Source organism: Sus scrofa, chromosome 6, assembly GCF_000003025.6.
Source record: "Sus scrofa isolate TJ Tabasco breed Duroc chromosome 6, Sscrofa11.1, whole genome shotgun sequence".
In the NCBI taxonomy this organism is placed as follows: Eukaryota; Metazoa; Chordata; class Mammalia; order Artiodactyla; family Suidae; genus Sus; species Sus scrofa.
Window position 1 is genome coordinate 72579634 of NC_010448.4, and position 24146 is coordinate 72603779.

At 53.6% G+C, this 24146-nt stretch overlaps 1 protein-coding gene across 1 annotated transcript in view; it reads right to left on the reverse strand.

Moving 5' to 3' along the window:
• Positions 1-19600, reverse strand: part of DHRS3 (dehydrogenase/reductase 3) — a 43000-nt gene extending 23400 nt beyond the window's left edge. Inside the window, exon 1 of the mRNA XM_021095382.1 lies at positions 18357-19600. Within this exon, the coding sequence (XP_020951041.1) occupies positions 18357-18551 (195 nt within the window). The 5' untranslated portion in view covers positions 18552-19600. The remainder of the gene's footprint in view (positions 1-18356) is intronic.

The window sequence follows — 24146 nt, forward strand, 5'->3', positions numbered from 1 at the left end:
TGAACCTTCCCGCCGCCTCCTCCGCCGCCCCCTGGGCAGGCACCGGCCCAGCTGGAGCGCGGCCTCCCTCCTCCGGAGCATCCCTGGGGGCTGGCAGCTTCCACTCCTCAGGCGTCAGCCTCTCCCCTAGGCACCCATCCCCTGCCTCCCCAGGGGGCCTCCGGACCCTAGAGCTGAGTGTTCTGGGTCAGATTTGGGCTTTCCGCCCAACAGATTGGGGAAGTGCCTGCCTTTGCTCTCGGCTTTCTGGGAAGCTCGTTCTTCTTCTGCGAAGCCTGGGCGCTGGAGGCCCTTTTAAGCAGATGTCAAAGTGTCCCATGGCTGCCCACCAGCCACTGCCCTACTTCACAGGGCAGGGGGCCACCGTGTCTTCCAGAGAGCTCCCAGCGCGGCCCTGGACTGCATGCATCCCCTTGGCAACCGCAGGCTCTGAAGTGCCCTTGGGAATGGAAATCAGCCTGGCTGGGCCAGGCAGGCCAGCACCCTGCTCTGGAGTTGATTTGCTGTGTGACTTTTGAATGAGTCACTTGGCATCTCTGAGCCTCAACATCTCCCACTTGGGGAAGTGGGGAGGGTTGAAACTGGCCTCCTTCGCTGGTGAGGGGAAGGTCAAAAGTGCAAGGAACCCTCATGGGGCTGCCAGCGTTGGTTAGAAGCCTCAGGTGCAGGGCCTGGCCTGGTGAGAACTTGGAGCTGCTCAGAGAATTCAGGGCCAGCCCTCTCCTCACTCCTTTTCCCCCAAACTCAGCCCTCAGCCTTTACTTCCCACCCCGAACTGCCCAGGGAGGCCCCCTACTGGCTCCCCGACTTGGACCCCACTAACTCAAGTCCTTTTAGCAAGTGGGGGGGTATCTTTAAAAAACACCCCAAGAATGCAGCAGGGCCCAGCTAAACCAGAGCTGCTTCCAGCTTCCCTTTCACTGAAGTTGATATTTAAGCCTCTCTCCCTCACGTCATCCTGTCTTCGTTTTATTTTATTTTTGCTTTTTAGGGCTGCACTCGTGGCATATGGAGGTTCCCAGGCTAGGGGTCGAATTGGAGCTGCAGCTGCTGGCCTACACCACAGCCACAGCAACGCCGGATCGAGCCACGTCTGCAACCTACACCACAACTCATGGCAATGCCAGATCCTTAACCCACTGAGCAAGGCCAGGGATGAACCTGCATCCTTGTGGATACTAGTCGGGCTCGTTTCTGCTGAGCCACAATGGGAACGTCCACCCTGTTTTATTTTATAGCAATTTGTCACTATCTGAAATTGTAATAGTTATTTGTTGTTTCCTTTCTGTCTCCCTCCCCCAGTGCAATGACACCCTAGAAATGCAGGCTCACTATGAGTTCCCAGCACCTGGCTTGATAATCAGTCGCCTCGTGCGTTATGTGCACGAATGAGTGAAATCATGTTGCCTCCCCTGCAAAACGGGCCATAACATCCCTGGAGGGGACCTTGGGAGGGATGAAGTTGACAACCCAGGTGTATGGCTTCCATGAGGACCAGCCACATCATTTGTGAGGCCCTGTGTGAAAGGAAAAGGCGTGGCTGCCAGTTGAATAATTATTGAGGACTTCAAGATGGCAACGGCAGGGCATTAACAAGTGCAGGAACTTTCTGAGCAAGGGGTCATGTGGGACAGCTTGGGTCCCACACCTAGATGGAGAGTGGCGGGCAGGGGAGACCAAATGCCAAGTCTCAGGCCTTCCGCGCCTTCTGGACAGCAGGAAACGAGATCCAGCAGATGCGCTCCTGCTGCAGAATGGGCATCACATCCCAAACAGACAGCTGCCAACAGCCAGTTAATGGAGGGCTGCCTGGGGACCCACTGGACACATGCAAAAAAGCCAAGGCAGCAATTCAGAGGTATCGTAGATTTAGGTAACAAAATAACAGTCATCGCCGGGGTTAGTGGTTATTCAGGAGTTTTCTAAGGTGCTACAGTGAGGCCCACAACCCCTTAGCTTCACATCCAAAATCCAGAAAGCTCTGTAATCCTTTTTCCACCCTTCAATTGACCCATGCACGTAGGCAAGTCCTCAGGGGCTGTGGACCTGAGCTGTTTGCCCATTTTAGAGATGAGGCACTGAGGTCCTAGGGGTGTCAAGGGTACCGCAGGGGGGCCGCTGAGCTGGGACCCCCAACCCCGGCAACACTTCTGAGAGCTGCTGGGGTGGAGGTGAGGCTATAGCTGTTGTTTGGGGTAAAGAAAGACAGCCTTTTAATCAGGGTAACTAGCATCTCCTTCCCACCCCGAGCTGAAGCTCGAGGCCCTTGAGCTGGTGTGTCCCAGGGAGGCCTTCAGCTAATTAAGTGTTATTTATGGACCAACCTCCCCAGGACAAGCTTTAAATTACTTGCAGGCTGTGCCAAGGCAACTATCCTACAGGCTATTAATTAGGAATCGGTTGAATCTCTGCTGGACGAAGGTCAAACGCTATGGAGTTGACCCTTCTGGCTGGCTGGCGTCGCACTATCAGCCTGGGGATCTGGGCCCGGAGGGCCGGGGGGCTCAGGGGAAGTGACAGGACATTGCAGCAGGAAATGACCTGGTCAGCACATCCTGCAAAGGCCAGGATGCTGAGAGCAAACCCACATGAGCCTCGGCCCAGGAAGCCAGGCGAGGCGGGGTTTCCCTTTCACACCAGCCCGGCAGAAAGTTGATTTCGGGGTCCTCTGAGAGTGACCCAACTGTCCAACATCAGAGAGGCCTGAGGGAAATTCAGGCTTCCCTCAAGTCTGGTCAAGCATCCTGGGGGAACCTTCTGAGGTGCCTCCTCAGCGTTCTTCGAATCAGGTCCGAACTCCACCCCTCGGCTGCCAAGCTCCCACCACTCTCCCCTCGAACCTCTGCTCTAGGCTAGATTTGCTCTTCCCCTCTGCCTGGACTGCAGCCTCCATGTCATCCTTGATGTGTCTGTCACCTTGGACCCTAGTCGTAGCCATTGCCAGCCTTCCTTCCCCGGAAGCCAGGCTGCCCGGATTCAAATCCCAAGACCGTGTGTCCTGGTAGGCGAGTATCTAACTGTTCTGAGCCTTAGTTTTTTCTCTCTCTCTCTTTTTTTGGCTACACCCTTTGGTACATGAAGTCTCCTGGGCCAGGGATAGAACCTACACCGCAGCAGTGACTGGAGTCACTGCAGTGACAACGCTGGATCCTTAACCTGTTGCACCACAAGGGAACTCCTTAGTTTTCTCTCTTTTTCTGCCACGTCAGAGGCATATGGATATTGAACCCACGCCTCTGCAGAGATTATTAACCCACTGCAGTGGGCATGAACTCCCAGTTTTCTAATTTTTATTTTTATTTATGTATGTATTTATTTATTTATTTTTGTCTTTTGAGGGTTGCACTCACAGCATATGGAGGTTCCCAGGCTAGAGGCTGAATCAGAGCTGTAGCTGCTGGCCTATGCCACAGCCACAGCAACGCAGGATCCGAGACGCATCTGCGACCTACACCACACTCACAGCAACGCCAGATCCTTAACTCACGGAGTGAGGCCGGGGATCGAACCCGAAACCTCATGGTTACTAGTCGGGTTCATGAACGACTGGGCCACGATGGGAACTCCCAGTTTTCTCATTTTAAAAGTGGGGACAGTCCTGGTGTTTCCCTCATTGGGTTGCTCTCAGGAGTAACTCAGATTGTCCCTGGAAATCACTTACTCTGTAGGAAGAGCTTTATTCACAGCAATGGCACAGCAATGCTCGGACCCCGCCCTGTGCTCACAACTGCTTCCCACCACAGTTTGCTCCATCAAAGTACCGTAGTGTCACTGAGTCACATGCCACAGTGTCACCGAGAGTCACAGGTCCATTTTCCTAGCCAGATCGAGGATGGGACCCGGAACCCTGTGTATTTTTTCCCTGCAATGCCACCTGGTCCCCGTGACCTAGGAGAGGCCCCCTGCACGCCCCTCCCTGCTGTCAAATCTACCGCTATGAGAAGGCTTTGGGGAGGACCCCGTGTTTCTGTGGAGCAGCTGCCAACCCAGTGCGGGGTCAATTAAGGTCCCCTGTTGCTGTTTCCTCTCCAAGGACAAACCCTTCAGAGGACGCTCTACTGCCTGAGGCTCTGTGGCAGGGACTATGACATCTTCCATGCCTGGTGACTCTGAGTGGCATTTGAAACAGAGTTTTGCATTCAGGTGGTGCTCAGGGCAGATCCAACCAGCATTTTCTGAGCCCCTGGCCAGCATGTTTGATAGTCTGGAATCCTCCCAATGGCCCTGGGAGGTTGGGAGCAGCACTGTCACGTGAGAAATGAGAGATCGAGGCTCAGAGAGTGTGACCAGCAGAAGGATGGCCTCCCCCCACGACGCCCATGTCCTAATGCCCAGGACCTGTGACTCTATTAACGTACGTGGGAAAGGTGGACTTGAGGCTGCAGATGGCATTACATTTGCTAATCAACCGACTTTAAAAGAGAAAGATTGACACGTGCACCCGCGTTCATTGAAGCTCTATTCGCAACAGCCAAGACATGGAAACAACCCAAATGTCCATCAACAGATGACTGGGTTAGGAAGATGGGGTATATACACACAATGGACTACTACTCAGCCATAAAAAAGAACAAACTAATGCCATTTGCAGCACATGGATGGAACTAGAGACTCTCATCCTGAGGGAAGTAAGTCAGAAAGAGAAAGACACATACCATCTGATATCACTTATACCTGGCATCTAATATACAGCACAAAGGAACCTTTCCACAGAAAAGAAAATTATGGACTTGGAGAATAAATTTGTGGTTGCCAAGGGCGGGGGAGTGGGATGGATGGGGAGCTTGGGGTTAATAGATGCAGACTACTGCCTTTGGAATGGATTAGCAGTGAGATCCTGCTGTGTAGCACTGAGAACTATGTCTAGTCACTTCTGATGGAGCCTGATCATGGGAGAAACAAGAATGTATACATGTATGTGTAACTGGGTCCCCTTGCTGTACAGTAGAAAAAAAAAGTGTATTGGGGAAATAACAATAACAAAATTAAAAAATAAAAATAAAAGAGAAAGATTATCTGGGTGAGCCCAGTGTAATAATGAGGGGCCTGAGAAGTGGCAGAAGGAGACACGAGAGAGGGAGAGGGAACCACAGAAGCCGGGTCAGCATCACTTAAAACAAACCCTCTGTCATAAAGACATGCCCCAGGAGCTTGAGTAGAGAGTGCAGGAGCGGGGTCGCAGCGGAGGGTCAAACACGATCCCTAGCCTCACCGGCAAGGCCAGGACTCCCCGTGCATTATCTCATGGAACCCTCACTTTACAGATGAGGAACTCGAGGCTCAGAGAGGTCTAGTAACTTGCTCAGGGACACTCAGTAAGTGAGTGGGAGGGCCAGCATAAGAACTTTAGTTCGTTGACTCCCAAGCTCAAAGTCTGAAACACTGCTCTATACTGGCTCCTTGAGAAAAAACAAAACAAAACAAAAAACCCAGGTGCGCAGGTGCGCGCGCACACACACACCCCCCCCTTGCAAAAAGAAGGCTCAAGAGGTGGCCCCCAAAGCAGGAGTGTGGGTCAGCCAGCGGAGGAGGCGTGAGCCCTGAGGGCACATGGCATTCCCTGCCCACACTGCCACGTGCCCCTGGCCAACCAGGACGACTGCCACCCCCTCTGCTGTGGGGTCAGAAGGAAGGGGACTGGAGACCTGAGGCGAGCCTGCCCCTTTGCCAAGTGAGACATGGACACGGCATGTGGGAGCCAAGGGTGGCCTGACTCCATGTGGCTGTGTCTGGCAGGACTGCCTGCCTGCAGGAAGGTCACGCTGCCCTCTGTGGTCACGCTGGCCTCAGTTCCCCATGATGACCTGCAGCGGGGTCTGTGAGAGGTCAGGGTATGCTGGGCTGGCCAGCTGGATTCGAATGCATCCGCCAGGTCCTGGGAGTTCTAACGGGACCCAGAGACGCTGTGTCCCACCTTGGAAGGACTTGGTATCGGCTTCCTCTGCCGACCCTCCTGCAGCCAGAAAGGAGGGAGGCTGGCCTCTCACACCGGCAGCACCACTGTGAATAGTGATCTAGCAAACAGGCTTCCTCTACTCCCCTATGCAGGGGCCTTAAATCTTCTAGAAGAGGTTACAGAGAAAGTCTGCTGACAACCTGCTCGACCACTTTGAGTGGCTCCTCGTGTTACCTCTTTGAAGTACAAGCTCTCTGAGGGCAGAGCAGTTTCAGCTCAAGCCTGAAAAGTCCATTCTGTCCTTTAGCTCGTGTCAGTAAATGACCTGATAAGGTCTGCAGAACTAGATGTAGGAGAACTGGCTAACAGGCAGGCCTGGATCTCCTGGAAGTTTCTGCCTGAGATGACAGAGAACTGGATCCATCCTTCCACAAGGAGGAATAATAAACTTTTGCTCCTGACCCCCTTGCTCCTGGTAACAGCAGCCCAGTGTCAACTTTCACACACTGTGGCTTGGCCTGCGGAGACAGGCTTGAGACCCACAGCGGGCCAGCCAATCACTGAGCCAGGGATTGCTTTGGCCCAACCCAGTCACAGCCAGAGGCACCATTTGAGCCCTGAGTGCCAGCTGGAGTTAGATCCATCCAGGACCTCCTGGTCACCCAAGTCCATAAGCCAGGCTAAAGGACCCTCCGGACTCACTGCCAGGAAAGCTGTGTTTAAAGCAGTTTGATCCATTTAGACTCCTGGCTGCTAGAAGCCCGTGCCGCGCTGACTCTGCTAGGGGCTGTCAACGTGATCTAGTCTGTTCTGTAGAATGATTAACTGAGAGGCAACGAAACTCAGTGGTTCAAGGGTCGATGCCCTGGGTTCAAATCCCACTTGGTCACTCAGGAGCTGGGTGATCTTGGTATTGACCCTCAGAATCTTGACAGGTGAAAAAGAGGCTGGTAATAGTACCCCTGCTGGAGCCCACTTGTGGGGAGTAAATGACTTTATGACACATCAAGTGCGGGCACACAGTAGGTGCTCAGTAGACACAGGCTCTAACTAGTTAAGATGGGTCGGTCATGCCTTTGCTCAGGCACCTAACGGTTATTAAGTGCCTACCGTGTGCCAGATACTGTGCCACATGCCTGGGATACTTGGTGAGTCCGAGGACGTGTTCCCTGCCTCCCAAGGACCTCACAGTCTTTTGGAGGAGACACATGGCAACGAGCAGCCACAAGCATGGGGAGTTGCCATGGTAACCCATGACTTTGGCCTCACCACAGCCCAACCCTGACCAGTTGAGCTACTTGGATGCAGAGATGAAAATGACTCATGGGGACACTGGGTGGCTGTCAGGGGAGTGGGCAGCCAGGACCAGAGCAGAGGCCCGGCCCTCCACCAGCCTCTGTGCCTCCTCTGGACAAAGGCCTGCATCGGACCAGCCCCTGTCCGCCAGGCTCTGAGCCCTCCCTGTTGGGGGAGTGATTCCTGCTCACTGATTTCTAGAAAGAGTCAAGAGCTAACATTCTCAAGGGCTTCTGTGGCAGGGACAAATTCACCTCTTCCTGCGGAATCCCGGAACCAGGCTGAGTCTGGCCAGAGGGTTCTTAGCCTCTTGTCCTTGTGCCCAGCAGAGCACCCGGTCCAATAAACACCAGGTGCAGAGCTGAGGCTGGGGGGTGTCCACTGTACCCTTTGCTCCCACCCTGACTGGCGGGAACCATCGTTTCTTGCAAATGCTCTTCTGCTGAATTGGGTTTACACAGGTTATTTCCCAGGATGTCCATCCCCTCATTTTTTTCAGATGGGGGAACCCCAGAGAGATCCTTACTTGTCCAAGGTCACACGGCCGGTCGCTGGGAAGCCTCCTAGGACTGGGGGATTAGGAGCTGGCTCCCAGCAGCCCTGGTTGGCATTAGGAACTGCAGGAGTGCTCTGACCAGTGGGCTGGCCTCTACTATATGAAAGAGCTCAGTGGCCGTGACACTGCCCATGGCCAGCCCTTGGCTCTGGGGCTGGAGTGGCCAAGTCGCATTCTCCCAGGGCTGGGAGCTGAATTTGGGCTGGGTTCCCTTTTGGAGGCTGTCTCAGTCCTGGTTGAGTAATTAGGGCTGTCAGCTCCTGGGTTCCCTGGTGGTGGCTGAGGGTTGGAGTGGAGGTGGGGGTCAGGGTTGGGGGGGCCTCTCCCGAGGGGCAAAGGCACAAGCTTCTTCATATTGGGGTAAAGAGCCAAAAGCTGAGAACCCCGTAAGATGACATTCGGCAGATCCAAGTAAGGTGAGCGGCTGGACAGAGGTGAGTGGCTAGAGGGGCCCCCTGTGTTGTAAAGGAATGAAATACAACTGTGCTGTTTTCCTGCTTATCAGTGAGTTGTTATTTCCTAGAACAGTTACTTTCAGGCCTTTTTTTCCTTCTTTTTAAGGTAATGACATTCTTTCAAAATGTACACAAACATCCTACAGGGAATGCTAAGCTCCAAGACATCAGTGAACCTGATCTGGTTAAACAGAGGGGAAGGGCCCTCGGAACCCAACCTACCCCACCTCCCATAGGGTCCCACCGTCTTGGAACCCCTCAGATACTCTGGAACCCAGTTTGAGAACTTGGCCCTAGAACTTCAACTGGTGGGGCTTTCAGGGCTCAGACGGGCCAGAGATCTGTAAGAAGAAGGACATGCCCACAGGAGACAGTTCTCTATAAACACCTACCAGGAGTAGGTTTCATTGTGGACAAAATAATCATATGGTTCATTGATCAAACTACTGTTCCAGCCCTTTCCCTGCAAAGCCATTGCAAAGGGAATTCAAGGTTGAATTCCCCAAAGCAGGACATGGCTGATGGAGTCTGGAAGGCTTGGGCCTGGTGGCCTTTGCCAGGCTGACTCTCATTGGCATGAAGTATCACAGGCCACAAATCTGTACTGTGCCCCCTGGTTTGGCTGTAGCTTTGGGTCGCAGGACACCAGAGTCCCCTGCCTCTGACATAAGCATCAGTCCTAGGACTGAATCTGAGACTGAAGGAGTCAGATGGTTTTGATTGCATCTAGTCTAAAGCTTCTTAACCTGGTGTCTATGACAGGCATCGAGGGACAGGGGTCCAAGGACCCCTTGAAAATTTAAAAATGTTTCTCGTTGTGCATTCTTCTGAGACAGAGTTTATCCTTTCTTCAGATCCTCAAAGGGCTCCACAACCAGCAAAATACGAAGACTTCCTGCAAACCCTTCAGTTGCCACCTCCTTCGAGAAGCCATCTAAGATTTCTGTAACCTAACAGGAATCCCTCTCTTCTCAGCGTTATCAAAGCTCCCAGTCACCTGGGAGGGGGAGGATCCAGCTTGGTGACCTGAGGTTTAGCTGGCAGGAGCTGCCACTCATTCCTGCCTCCAAGCTAGAGGGGCCTCTCTGTGTTGTAAATGAATGAAATACAACTGTGCTGTTTTCCTGCTTATCAGTGAGCTGTTCAAAGCAAACCCTGATAACCAATGACTACCTTATTCCTTTGGCAAGTATCCCACTCATTGTATGCAAACACTGCTGCTGGTGCTTAAAAAATGTTTGGGGGAAGGCAAACTTAACTACATCCTGTTGACTCTTATCAACCTTTTTTCCAGAACCCTCTGTGTACTAAGTAGTCCCCATTACTAAACAGCTTGTATCTTGACCTCTCCATAACCCCAACCGGGGGAGGCCAGGCCAGGCTGAGATTAAGTGACCCAGGGAAAAAGGATTTTGTTTTGAAGTTAAAATCCTGGGTTCAAAATCGGCTTTAGGCCAAGCATTCTGGGCAACGCACTTCACTTGTGTCTTAGATTTGGGCTGCTGGGAGTTCCCTGGTGGCCTAGGGGTTTAAGGATCTGGCGTTATCACTGCTGGGGCTCTGGTCATTGATGCGGGGCAGGTTTGATCCTGGGGCTGGGAGCTTCCACATACCATGAGAGTGGCAAAAAAAAAAAAAAAAAAAAAAAAACCCAAACCAAAACACGAAAGAAAGAATGAAAGAAAAAAAGAAACAGTCTACTGATCACCACTATGGAAAATAGTATGGAAGTTTCTCAAAAAATTAAAAATAGAACTACCATGTGACCCAGCAAGTCCACTCCTGTGCATGGATCCAAAAAAAAAAAAAACCCCAAAACACTAATGTGAAAAGGTACACGCACCCCAATGTTCATAGCAGTATTATGTATAATTGCCAAGACACGGCAGCAACCTGAGTATCCGTCCACAGAGGAATGGTTAAAGATGTAACACACACACACACACACACACACACACCAGAATACTACTCAGCCAGAAAAGAAAGTGACATTTTGCCTTTTGCAGCAACATGGATGGGCTTGGAGGGCATTACGCCAAGTGCACTGAATCAGACAGAGAAAGACAAATACTACCTATGTATGTGGAATCTAAAAAAATACAGCAAACTAGTGAATGTAGCAAAAAAAAGAAGCAGACTCACAGATATAGAGAACCAACTAGTGCTTTTATCTGTTGGGTGGAGGGGCTATACAGGGGCTGGGGAGTGGGAGGCACACACTACTGGGTGTGAGACTGGCTCGAGGATGTGCGGGGAATAGAGCCAATATTTTGTCATCACTGTCAATGGAAATTGACCTTTAAAAATTATATAAAGATTTTAAAAATTTTTAATGGGAAAAAAAAAAGAAATGGGCTGCTGATCGTACCCCCCTCTGGGCCTGGGCACGACGATGAGTATGAGAAAGCACCGTACAGTCCTGAAGGTACCACAGTCACGTGGGGTATGGACCACAGTCCCCTGTTGTATGAGGAGCCCAAGGAAGCCATGAGCATCCAGCTGGGGTCTAAGTAACTAGTGACATTCAGGGTGAAGGATGTGAACATGGGCCTGGCCCTCACCCTCCCTCCTCCTCCTCCTTCTCTCCCTGGTGCCTTAAAAAAAAACCAGGACAAAGGAATAGCCCAGCCGCTGAAGGACACCCTGAGGTCAGGCTGAAACATTTTAAGTGTTGGCTGTTTGATGCTGGTGGCGTATCTTCCTCCTGACCCCTGACCTCGTCCGGGTCACGGTCCTTGCGGTCATCCCTTTGCTCATCATGATTCACAGAATCTAAAGGTTGGAAGGGACCCAACCTCGCCTGAGGCAGGAAGCCACAGCCCCGTCACTGCAGCCCTGCTCTGCAGAAAGCTCCAGAGGGTGGTAAGACGATGTTGGTACTGATCCCTATAACCTGGTGTGGTCCTTCCACCCCACCTGGAAGGCAATGTCTCCAGCCCCCGAAGGGTTCCACCAAACGCTCACGGGTCTGCCACCGAACCTAAGTCATGGCTTCTTGTCCTTGTCCTTTGGGGCCTACACCCTGGATGCCCTCCAGTTACTCAAGGACCCACTCAAAGTGTTGACCGATACTGACCACAACGCTCCAGAGGTCCTTCCACCAAGTAGGACAGAAAAGCATTCCTTTCACTCTGGGCACCAATACAGTTCCTTTTTTTTTTTTTTTTTTTTTTCTTTTTAGAGGAGTTCATTTTTGTTGCCATTAAAGTCATCTCCCTGGAGCCAACTCCCGTCCAAAGCGTCAGGGACTTTATCTGGAGTCGGTCATCACACCGGGTCCTAAGTGCCACCAGAGAAAACCCTGTGATGCCCTGAGGCTGTTCCAGGCCTCGCTTGCTGAACTGATGAAGGCATCTGGCCTAGCCACCATTACCCCGGAACTGTGTCACCCTGGAACTGGCTGTCATTTTTCACCCAAGGCGTCAGCAAGAGCAGATCACGACTTGGGGAGCACGGGTCTCTCCAGTTGACTCTGAAGCCTGGGTCCCGGACGACTCGCACCCACCCCTCCAGGGCCACACCAGCTTACCCAGATCCCCCTTCGACCCACACACTTCCACTGGACTGTAAAGACACCAGAGGGGACTGGCAGCATCTTCTAAAACCCACGTGCAGAGCTGAGAGCAGGCCCCGAGCTTTGGGATGCTCTCAGAAGACAGCCCAGCCAGTCTGGCGCCCTATACTCAGGGGAGCCTCTCCTGCCCCTGACCTGACACCCCCACTGTCTTCCCATCACAGCAGCCAGGTGACCCTGCCAAGACTTAAGTTAGATCATGTCCTTTCCAGCCTCAGAACCCTCTAACAGCTCAAAGCCAAAGCCAGTTCTAGAGACTATTGGGTCCCACCTGCCCGACCCTGCTCCCCCCACCCATCGCAGACACAGCGCTCCTGCCCCTTGCATCACTCACCCCCACCCCCACCCGCTGCCCTCTTCCTCTTGGCCCTGGCTCACTCTGCTCCAGCCACGCTGACCTCCTGGTGGTTCCTCAAGCATCCTGGCTACGCCCTCTCCTCAGAGCCCCTCACTCTTCCGGCTGCTTGGACCACTGCTCCCTGCATTCCTACCAGGTCCTCTCCTGTCCCCTGGCTTGTTTGCTCCTTAGCACTTACTGCAATCGAACGGGCTCTTTTCTATATCCTGTTTATTATCTGTCTACCCCACCAAACTGTCAGCTCTACATGGGGTGGGGACTTCTGCCTTCTTTGCTCACCACTGTATCGCCCCTGTGCCTAGAACTGTGCCGGCACACAGAGAGTGTGCCGCAGATTTGAATGAAGGAACGAATGAATGAGTCCCACCAACCACTCATTTGCTAAACTGTTGTGGTATCTGGCGCTCTTTTTGGAGAATCCAGAACTCTTGAGATGTCACTCGTTTTAAGGGACGTCACACATCTCTCAGCTGATGAACGTGCCTTGAGGAAGGCTGGTGTCTAAACAGATCTGCTTGTCTTCTTTTCGTTTGGATTCAACTCTTTTCTGACCTTTGTGGTTCACCTGAATAATGCGTTTCCCTTTCAACTCTCTTATCCACGATATCAGCCTTATACATCTGGCGTATCTTTTCGGTGGTGTCCTCTGAAGGCATCAAGGAGAACCTCTCCTTACAAAGGGGAAGGTGTGGCTGTGCTTCTGCACGAGGATACAGAACAAGCTCGGTCGGAATCTTTCCTGCACAGGTGCCCAGAACCAAGAGGGATTCTGACAGTGGCGTGTTGGGTTAAGGCTTCCAGGGACAAGCTGCAGTGGTTGGAACCACCAGATCTCTTTTCCTGGGGGGTGGGAGGGAGGGCTGACGCCTCCCTTCTTAACAATAGGGCTGAGATCCTCTTCTCAAAATGATGAGAATCATTTTCTCAACAAGTCACAGGCTGGAGACAAAACAGAGAAAGCAATTCTCTTGATAAAGGGATCATACGGGCTCTGTGTGGGAATAAACCGACGAACAGTCCTGCAAAGCAGACAGAGCAAAAGAGCCTGGAGTCCGCACAAGAATGAGCCGACTGGCAGGTAGAGAGACGATGGGCTTCCTGACTCAGGCTCAGTACTTCTAGATCTCGGGAGCCTTCTCAGGTTTGGGAATAAAAACTGGAAGTCCCCCTGGACATGCTAGCTGGGAAACGTGGGACTCTCGTCCCCTTGAAAGCTACAGGTTGAAGACACCAACATCTCCTGCAGCAGCTGAAATAAATCCATGGCCGTCAGCTACCTGGTGGCAGGAGGTGGGGAGGAAGCTGTTAGAAACGGGCCTGGGGCCTCCTCTGGACTGAAGGCACGTTTTCCGGCTCCAAGCTGCCTCTTGTTGGTTCAGCGGGATCTGCTGTGCAGCAAGAAAGTCTGAGACCTGCAGCGATGAGGACCAAATTTTTTTTTTTTTTTTTTTTTTTGACAGCAGTCACCTTCTCCCAAGGCAGAGAGCTTGGCACTCGGTTGCTGTCCTGGGAGGGCTGAGCCATGATATGAGAATTTTAGAGCAGGCCAGCATCCTAGGGATCCTTCTGCCCCTCCCGCTTTCTGGGTGTGGTTCTTCGCGGCAGCCTGGAGAAGGGGCAGGGTCCTGGCGAAGTCAGGTCTGGAACCCAGGTGAACCAGGCCACAGGGGGTATGGCCCCAGATGTGCGCGGCTTTGTTCCCCCGGGGAAGGGGGGGCGGCAGTAAAAGGGCGGTGTCTGTCTACTCAGGAGACAGCCCCAACCATAAAGCCCATTGTCGGAAACCCAAGGACCGGAGGCTGCCAGCTGAGACTTTTCCTAGAAGCCACAGGCAGGACAGGTAGCCTACCTTCTTGCTCCCAGGCTGCTTCACATGGGAATCTGGTAGTTTTCCGAGAAATTCCCAGCAACGGCTACAGTCAGGGTGGGGATGGAGGAGGGGAGCCGCTGCTGCCTCCCGTGCCACCCCGGCTTCGTGACTTTCATCAGACATGAGTTGTTTAGCAGCTCTTTGGGCCTGATGAGTCTCTGAACCCCAAAGTTACCTGTCTAGACCCTTCTCCCTTCTTCCTCCTTTTTCCTGTTCTCCTCAGTACTGACCTAACTCAGAGTCTGAGATATAAACCGCTTATCTCCCCTGACCCCCAATCCACTCTGCATCATTTCTGTTCTCTGCTGTCTGCCTCCCTTCCCCAGCGGCAGATGGGCACCTTGGCGGTTTCTCGCCCTTGGGTTGCCCGTCTCCCATCCCTTCTGGATGAAATGCTTGGCCCTCCTCAAGGCTCACTCAAATGCCACATCCTTCATGAAGCCTTCCGTGCACCTTGGGATAGCTAAATAGCTCTGGGCTGCTTCTGTGTAGCACCCCTCCCACCCCCCCACCCAATTCATATCTACCTGGAACCTCAGAATGGAACCTTACTTGGAAATAGGGTCTTTGGAGATGTAATTAGTTGAGGATTTCAAGATGAGGTCCCACTGGATTTAATGTCTGCCCTAAATCCAATGACTGGTGTCCTTATAAGAAGCTAAGAGGCTGCAGAGACACAGAGAGACAGAGATGACAGGCCCATGAAGATGGAGGTAGGGCATAGAGTGATGGAGTGATGCTGCTGTGAGCCAAGGAACACCCACCAGGAGTCCCAGAAGCTGGAAGAGGCCAGAAAGGAGTCTCCCCAAGAGTTTTGGGGAAACTATCAACACCTGATTTCAAATTTCTGGCCTCCAGAACTGTGAGAGGATCCATTTCTATTGTTTTGAGCCATCAGGTTAGTGGTAATTTGTTATGGCGGCCAGCGGAAACGAATACACATAATAATAGTAATTTGTGCCCTGACTGTAAGCACCCAGCCGTGTCTCTGCACCTCGTTCGTCTTTGTTGTACTCACCCCGCTCCAGGCCCAGAGTTGCATCAAACACCTGTCAGGTACCTGGGGAAGTTTCCCGGACTGGGTCTTTCAGAAATGGTTGTCAAGGGATCGTTAAGCCCCTGACGGCCCCAGTGGCAGGGATGTAAGGATATGGAATTTGCTGACCAGATAGGATGCAGCATAGGACGACACATCTCCACAAGGGGCTAATTCCTGGTGAGCTGCTTGAGGAACAAGGCTACAGCCCCACAGACGGTAAGTCCACTAACAGCAAAGCAGGTGCACCTCTGAGCCAGCTTGCATACCAGCTCCCTGAAATGCGTCCTGAATTCCAGCTCTACCCCGCCTCCACGTAGAGGTGTGTGGCCCCTGGTGTGTCGCCCCTGCCTCCAAGGGCTCTGTGGTCATGGTCCCGGGCTCTAGGCTAGCCGCTGGCCTCCTACTGGACCAGAAGCTGGAACAGCCACTGCAAATACTTCCAAACAAACAGTGCACATCTCTCCTCCGGGGGACTCCTGCTCAAACCATGTCAAGGTCAAGGACCGGAGGCTGGGCCTGCCACTCACCGGCCAGGAGTCTAGCTGGGAAGAGGAGTGGGCCCAAGCTCTCTGAATGCTTTCTGGAAGGAATTCCAGGAGGACTTAGAAAATAAAAAGAAGAACCAACTACCCAGCAAGAGCCTTCCCCTTAGAGACCCTGACCATGACTGGCCCTGCCAGGTTAGCCTCATACATGGGTTGGGGAGGTGGTTAAGCAGAGTGAGAAACTGCCAACTCCTGGAGCCTTGGTGCCCCTTTGAGAAAAACCCTCATTTGGGTCACCTTTGCAGCCTAAGGTGCACCACGGCCCATAAATACGGCCAAATCCTGTTTGCCGCAAGGTGGTTATGGGAAAGTAGATTCTCTCTCCCCCCAAAAGTAAACGGACTTCTTTCGGATGTGCCAGCTGTTGCAGAGACTCTGGTTCTCCTCCCCTCTTTCTTTTTAGGGGGTCTTTCCCCTCGGGTCCAATCCCACCCCAGTCAGAGGCAGCCTCTCCCTCCACCAAGGAGAGGAAGAGTTTCCTTGGGGGTCCACGGAGGTGGCCCATCTCACATTGTTGTGGGCTGTGGGGGGGTGTCACGCTCTGCAGCTTTCTCTCCCCAGCTGCTCCAGGACCACCAGAGCCCACCATTCACACAACCCCCTCCCTTCAGGTCCCCACTCCACAACACGTGGCCTTTTGTCCCCAAGCCCACAGGCCTCCAAATGCTCCCTCCCAGCTCTGGGGGGTTGTCCTAGGACTCTCTCTCCCTGGGCTCCAGAAGGACCTGGGCAGGAAGCTTTCATTCCAAATTCCCCACCCTGACTGTGAGCGGAAAGCTCATTAAAAAAGTAGCTCCAGTAATTGGTCAGATAATTACAATTTATAGGGAGCGCGACTGGTCCTCCTGATTGGTCCAAGGGATGAACCCAGGGTGAGCAGCACTGGAAGTTTCACAGGCCCCGTGGATCCTGTTTCCTGACCTGATACCAATTTCAGACATATTTCTCATTGGCCCTGAGTTTATCTGGATGAGGCTATCCCTTCCAAGTGAGATGGGACATGGTGCCCCGAGTATGGACCTGCAGGGTGTCACTGTCCACTCTTCTAACCCCTCCCCCCTCCCGCAATACCTTATTCTTCTTTCAATTTAGGCTTGTGGATAGTCAGTCAAGTTTTTCTAGATTGACTGAAAAGAGTTCTTCATATGCCTACTGCAGCCAGTGAAAGAGCAGTGAAAAGAGACCCAGGACTTGGGCCAGCTGGAAGAGTCGGAAGAAAGTTTCTGTGGGATGCAGACAGCTAAGGAATGACAATGACATGCGACTGTCCCAAACCCTACATCCCCTCTGCAGGCAAGGACATCCCCCCCCCCACCATGGGGCATCGCCTTGAGGAAACGAAACTGCCAAGAACCGCTTTTTACTTCTCCTTTTTCGGTGTGTCCAAGGGTTAAAAACAGTTCCGAACTTCCCTTCCAACTGCAAGGTCAAGCAGCTGTCCAAACCACCCAAGGAGAAGCAGGAGCCGGGGATGGCCGACCCCAGCAAGCTTAGCCTTGACAGCCCCCTACCCTTCCCCAGCGGCCGGGCCCCGGGGAAGGAAGAGTTAATCGGCAATCGGCTTTGGCCGATAGTTCAGGCTCCAAAGTTCAGTCCCAGTCAGAGCCACCCCGGAGGAATTGTAAATCTCAGGGCAGCATTTAACAAAACAAAAGCAACCTGGAATTACATGCAGGTTTGGTTTTCTACAGTACATATTTACTTAATCCCCTAGGTATGTGGCTCCGTGTCAGATCAGCTGGCTCTGCCGGCCCCCCCTCGCCCCGACCTCGCTCAAAACAGTTTAAATTTCAAACTAATTCCCTGTTTTTGCTCTTCCTCTTCACAGGGCTGGCTGGAGACAGCCCAGCCTGCTGGCCTCAAATCTCTCTCTCTAATGCTCTAGTCACTGGGTGAGTCAGCCCGACTTGGGTAGGAGTTGGGTGACAGCTGGCTCACCCTCCCCACTCACAGGCACCAGGTCTGGGAAAACCGGAGGAAGAGCTTCTGGGACTACCAAAAAGTGAAAGGCGGCGCTTGGGTGTTGTGGGCGTCGGGGGGCTCACCACGGGGTCACCCGCCCCCCCTTTAAAGGGAAGAGATCCTCTCTGAGGCTGGATTTGGGGTAGGGGGCAGAGGCAGCATTGAAATGAGAACAAGGGCTCTTTATCATCAGCTGGTCACCCCTGTCCCTTCTTTCCAGATTTCCAAACACCTGGGCCTCCGAAGTGCCTATAAGCTTAGGCTAGACCATCCAACACTGCTTCCCCCTTTTCAAACCCAAATCAAGTAGCCCCACTCTTCCAGTCTCCAGAGCTGCAGCCGCCCAGGTTGGGGCTGGGAAGCGAGCTGCCAAGGAAAATACGAAGCACCAGCTCGCAGGCGGCTCTCTGCTCTACCCAGGAGCGCACACACCCTGCATTCACCAGCGTGGCGGTAAAAGAGGGAAAGGCGAGAGGGAAAACACACCACCTTCCTTCGGGAGGGAGGAATGTGGGAAACGGGTGAGTCGGCTAAGTTTCGAAGCAGGGCTGAACAACCAGCTACAGAGCCCAAAGGAGCTGGTCAGCTCCGGACCTGCCAAAAAAGACTGGCTGGTGCCCCGGGAAATGTACAAGGTGAAACTGACTAGCTCAGCACTCGCGGGTGGCGCAGAAAAGTAGGGTGGCCGGCGACTTTCAGACCCTGCTCCCTGGTTCTGGCAGCGGTGGCAGGTGGGCGCACCCCCTACCCCCGAGGTCGCCCTCGCCTTCAGCCCCCACCCCCTGGAGTTGCGGTGCCCCGGTACCTTTCTGGCGCCGCGTTCTGCGAACTCCCTAGCGAGCTGGCGCCCGATGCCTCTCCCGCCGCCGGTGATGAGGACGTTTTCCCGCGACAGGTCCCGCAGCTTGGCGGGCAGCACCAGTCCGATGGCAGCTTTCACCACCAGATAGATCATCTGCAGAGGGAACACTACCAACGCTCCCAGCCATTTCCACACCATCCTCCGCGCCGCGGAGCCGGGCAGGGGTGGGGGGGCGAAACTCCCCGGACCGAACAAAATAGGACTTAAAAAAGAAAATACCCCCCCAACAATAATAAATAAACCAAATAAGGGGGAAGAGAGGCGTCCCACCTGGCCACTCTAGAAATCACCTCTTCCCAAATGCAAAGCAAGCATCGGGTGGGAAAAGGGGAAAAAAAAAAAAAAAAGAGAGAGAGAGAGAGAGAAAGAGATAAATCCTCGGGAGGAGAAAAAGCGTCTCAGAAGGTTGGGACAGTAAGAGAGGTGGAGGGGAAGCCGGAGGTGGAAAGTTCTAACAAGAACTTTCTTGCCCCAGCAGCCGTTTCGGCTGGGGAATTCTCAGGTAATGTTTACAGGCTGACAGAGGAGTTTAGGCAGGGAAGGAAAAAAAAAAAAAAAAAAAAAAAAAAAAGCACCAACCACACGCGCGCACCCTGCTACAGTCCCGCGGTTTCAAAGTGCAAGACTAAAAAAAAAAAAAGAGCTGTTTCCAAATTGCAGCGCCCCCCACCCCTTCTTCAGGGGAAAAAACAGTGTGTGTGCTGGGGGGCGGGGGGGGGGAAGTGCTTGTAGCTCCCAATTTCAGTCCGCAAAAGTCTCCCGTCTCATTGCTATTCTTGGGCTCAGGAAATTGCTTAAAAGCGATCTGATTGCCAGCAACGTGCAGGAGAAGTGGGGGGTCCGGGTGTCAGTTTCTTTACGTGCATGGCTCGCCCTCGCGCGCGCTCGCTCTCTCCGGCTCCCTCCCTCCCTCTCTCTTCCAGCGGAGCCTGGGAGTTGCCGCTCGATCCGGCTCCCTCTCTCTCCCTTGTAAGCATTTATTGCCTTCTTTTTGTCCTTTCCAACTTGGAGAGGGCCCGGGTGCGGAGCGCGCGTGGATCGGACTCCCTCTTCTCCGGCGCCTTATCCATTCGCTCCCGGGGCAGCCGCGGAGAGGAGCAAGAGGGCGCCCCCCCCCCATTTTTTTAAATACTCCATTAAGTCTGATTGACAGTTAAAGTTGTTCAGAGGCTTCACTACCGTTCCTGTGAGTGGCTGCCGCGGGCTCCCCTCCCCCTACGCAGTCTCGGGGCGCGCGCGCGGGCGCGCACTCGGGCTCGCTCCGACTCGCGCTCTCCCCCGGCCGGCTCCCCGTCTCTGCAGGCCAGGGCTTGCCGGCAGTGTCCCTGAGGGCTCGCCGCCGCAACTCACACGCCGGAACCGACTCCTGCGAGCCGGCTCCCTCCTTGAGACATTCCTCCCTGCCTGGGATGCGATCTCCCCGAACAGAGGCGCCCGCAGGCCAGGTGACCCCCTCTGCGTGCTGGGCAGGCCCAGAGGAGCTCGCGCTCGCCTCAAGCCATCAGGTCGCCCAGGGTTTATTTCAGATCCTTTGGCCATCCCCTGCTTCCAGGTAGGACCAGGAAGCCACTTCCGACCTTTGCCCAGAGGCCTCCTGTCTTAACTTTAGAGTGCACTTTCTAAACATGCCCCGAGTTGTTCAAGTAGCTGGGGTGGGGGGGAGCAGCTGGGGAGTAGGGTTTTGCTTTGAGGGGCAGGGGGTGGGCAGGGTAAAGGAACCTCTGCCCCCAAGGTGCCAATAAAATCCCTGAAAGATTAGCTGGGAGCGTATTTATTGCTCATCTGGGCTAGAATTACCTTGACTGACAGCAATTTCCTTAATAACAAAGGCCTGTAAACAAAATGTGCTAAACCAGTGCCCCCTGTGCTGTGCAGGCAGAAACTCCTCTCTTTGGGGCACCCACCTTGGCACCTCCTGTTTTCCCCCCAAACAAGAAGGTCTCCCCTGTTGGGGCTGGGCCCGCTGGGGTGTGTGTGTGTGTTGGGGGGACCTGACTCTATTTAGAGTTGTCTGTTGCAGGAAGTCTGGGAGGTGAGTCACTAAAAAGCAGTCCCAGCTAAAAGTGCTGATGGGACTTGCCTCCTGCTGCCCCTGATGTCCCAGGCCAGGAGGAGAGAGGGTGGGCCAGGCAGGTGCCCTGTAATCTGGGGCAGCCCTTCTCCAGCAAGAGGCTTGTTCAGACGCGGAGTGCTGGGCCTCACCGTGCCCCAGACGTTCTGATTCAGCAGTGCTGGGTGTGCTGGAATCAGTGCTCTGCCTGCACGATCTGCTGAGCATCTGGTGAGAAAGGCGTATTTGGGGGAGGGGGTGGCTGGGGTTTACCTCCTCCCTGGGCTGCAAAGACCCTTTAGTTCGCAGGCCTGGTGTGAGGGGGGGTGTTCTACAGGCCGGCTCATCCTTCCAGGTGAATTGGGAAAATCGTTATCTGGACCACTGGAAGAGCTAGAAGGGTTTGGGAGAGGGGCTGGATGAGAAACTGAGGGCTTAGATTCTGAAATTTAATCTTCCCACTGACCTGAAAGGGGTATCATTAACCCCATCTGCCAGGTAGTGTGGGAGGGAGGGATCCAAGTCCAGACCGGATTCCTCTTCCCACCCCACCCCACCCGGGACCCTCCTGCCTCCCTTCTCCTGCCTCCATGCAAGCCTCCAAAAGTAGGACCGAAAGGCAGGCCATGAGCTTTACAGACTCAGGCCACGGCTAAAGGCTAAAGGCAGGACTCTGTCAAAGTGATGGCCTCCTCCCACTTTGGAGGCCTGTAAAATGGGAAAAAAAAAAAAAAAAAATCCCAACCCTGGGGAGACAGGCTCTTCCCAGCCAGTAGTGGCTGGTGTCTGCCCCCACCTCCGCTGCCTAGAAGACCACTGGTCGAGTCTGGAGCCGGAACCCCTGCGCTCAGCCTATTCTCATATGTTATCCTCGCCGCCGCCTAGTGGTCTGGATGCGACACGGCGCCTCCAGCCTTCTGTGTTCGTACCAGCTCTCATTTTTCTTCCAGGCTTTTCTCCCCACCTAAGGTTAACACTCCGAGCCTAAAAGGGCTTGTGAAGATGATGGCTCTACCTCTCCACACACTTGCGGCTCCGTGGAGGAGGAAATAGAAGCACAGAGACGTGAAGCAACTCCTAAACCCACAGCCTGCTGCTCACTTAAGTCCCCCTGATCCCCGACCAGCCACCCGAGCCTGTTCAGAAGCCAGACCGGCTGAGTGACCCCTAGGCCCCACGTACATTTGCCCTGGGTGTGAGTTTGAGTCGGAAGGGGTTTGGGAGCCCACACTGACCTTCAGCATATCAGGCCCTCGACACATATTCTCACTTGATCTCAACAGCCTTTGAGTGTGGGTGCCACTGCCCAGAAACCACGGGTCCAATCAGCCGTCTAAGGAACTGACCCAAGGCCACACAGGGGGCTCCCCCGACCTCTCCCAAACAGCAGATTCGGGGTGAAATCACAGTACAAAGGACCATGTCAGGCAGCCCTAAGAGGTTTGGGGTTGGACTGCGGCTGGGAAGCAGACACCTGTTTTCTCTTTATTCCACCTTCATTCAGGATGTGGGTTTTTTGGCCCGGCATCCCATGCGGCTCAGGCCTCTGCCATCATCAGCTGCCCAGAGAGATGCTGTCTGTCACCACCTATGTCCTTCAAGTTCCCTGGGAAGATGAGATGGGGAGGGGGGGCGTTGGTGGGGGGGGGGTCGGAGACTGGCCCAGAGGGTCCCTGTGACCTGGCTGCCTGAGAATGACATGGGTCATGATAGACATGGTGGCCTGCCCCTCCTCCCCAACCTCCCCCTGCCTGTGTTTTGCTCTTGGTAGCCACCCACCCCCCTTAGCTGGGCGCGCGGGGTGGGGAATTTAACTCCAGGGAGAAGTTTGAAATTTCACATCCCAGCCTGGGGAGAGGGCCCCACAGTTTTCTTCCTGCTCCTGAAAATGTGAAAGGAGCCTTTGTGGACTTGATGGAGGAGGGAGGTGAGCTGTAGCCTAAAGAACTAACTTTTTCCATGACTCAGCCCTCCTGGTGTGGGGCGGGCTCAGGAGGTGCGAGGACTCAGCAGGGCAGCCTGGAGCCGCCTTCCAGCCCAGAGCCAGTGGCCCAGTGGTAGAGATGGGTCCCCAAGAGCACTCACTGGCCCCACAGGGGAACTTGCTGGCCCTGGATGGGCCATCAGGCTGTGACTGCCCCTGATTCTCCAGACTGAGTCACTTGTTTTGTTTTGTTTTGTTTTGACCAGGTTATATGTATTTTTTTTTTTTTTTAAAAACTGAAGTGTAGTTGATTTACAGTATTTCAGGTGTAAGCAAAGTGTATATTTATACTTTTTGGGGGGGGGGTCTGCTCCCATGGCATGTGGAAGTTCCCAGGCCAAGGATCAAGCCTGAGCCACAGCAGTGACCTGTGCCGCAGCAGTGACAATACTGATCCTTTAACTGCTAGGCCACCAGGGAACTCCACATATATATATTTTTTTGTCTTTGGGGGCTGCACCTACAGCATATGGAGGTTTCCAGGCTAGGGATCAAATCAGAGCTGTAGCTGACGGCCTACACCACAGCCACAGCAACGCGGGATCCAAGCCATGTCTGCAGACTACACCACAGCTCACGGCAACGCCAGATCCTTAACCCACTGAGCGAGGCCAGGGATCGAACCAGCGACCTCGTGGATACCAGTCGGGTTCGTTAACCACTGCGCCACGACGGGAACTCCATGTTCTTTTCTCCATTATAGGTTATTACAAGATATTGAAGTTCTCTGAGCAATACAGCAGGTCCTTGTTGTTTTTCTATTTTATACATAGTAGTGTGTATCTGTTAATCCCAACGTCCTAATTTAACCCCCCCCACCTTTGCATCTTCAGTGCCAAGAACACAAATGCTCCTGTAGAGTCCTTTTACCAGGAACTTTCCTCATCACCATCTCAGCTGAGAGCTGGAAATACAAATTGGTCTCAGGCCTTGCCTTCTACTTATCTAAGGCTTAGAGAGTCAAAAAAAAAAAAAAAAAAAAAAAAAAAGTCATTTAAGATCACATAGCCAAGAGATGGAGGTGGGATTTGAGTCCTGGTCAAAGGCTCAGCTCCATCTGCTTTATCCATGGATATCTTCCAGAATGTATAGGATCACCCAGGGGATGTGTCAACATGCAGGTTTCTGGGCTCCCAGCCTCAATGTTCTAAGCTAGCATCCTGGGGTGGGGCCCCAGGAATGTGCATGTGGGCCGGTGCTGCAGAGCCTCCCCGTGCCGCCTCTCCACAGCCCCTCCACACCCAGCCCCTTGCCTTTCCTACCACCGAGCGCTTAGGCTGTGTTGTGGCACCGAGCCCTCACCCCTGGGCTGCTCAGCGCAGGTGGTGGCTCCACAGGTACCCGGTGGGGAAGGAGACGGAAGCTGGAGAAGCAGGGGGAGGCCTTCAGCTAGTTGGTGATGGACTGTCTCCCTGGGCCCACCCCTTGCAGGGACCACGGGGTCGGGGGTAAGGCAGGATGGGTCAGAGGGGAGCAGTAGGGTGGTGATCCTAGCTTTGGGGTTGGGCAGCTCCAGTTCAAATCCCAGCTCTGCCCTTGCCCCTCCCGTCTCCAGTTTGCTCATTGGTAAAGGGAGGATGATAATGAGGATGCGATTGGCTGCTCATAAAACCCCATCCCAAGAGCTCAGTAAGTGCCAGCTCTCGTTTCTTTCTTTCTTTTTCCTTTTTTTTTTTTTTTTTTTTTTTATGTGGGCGCG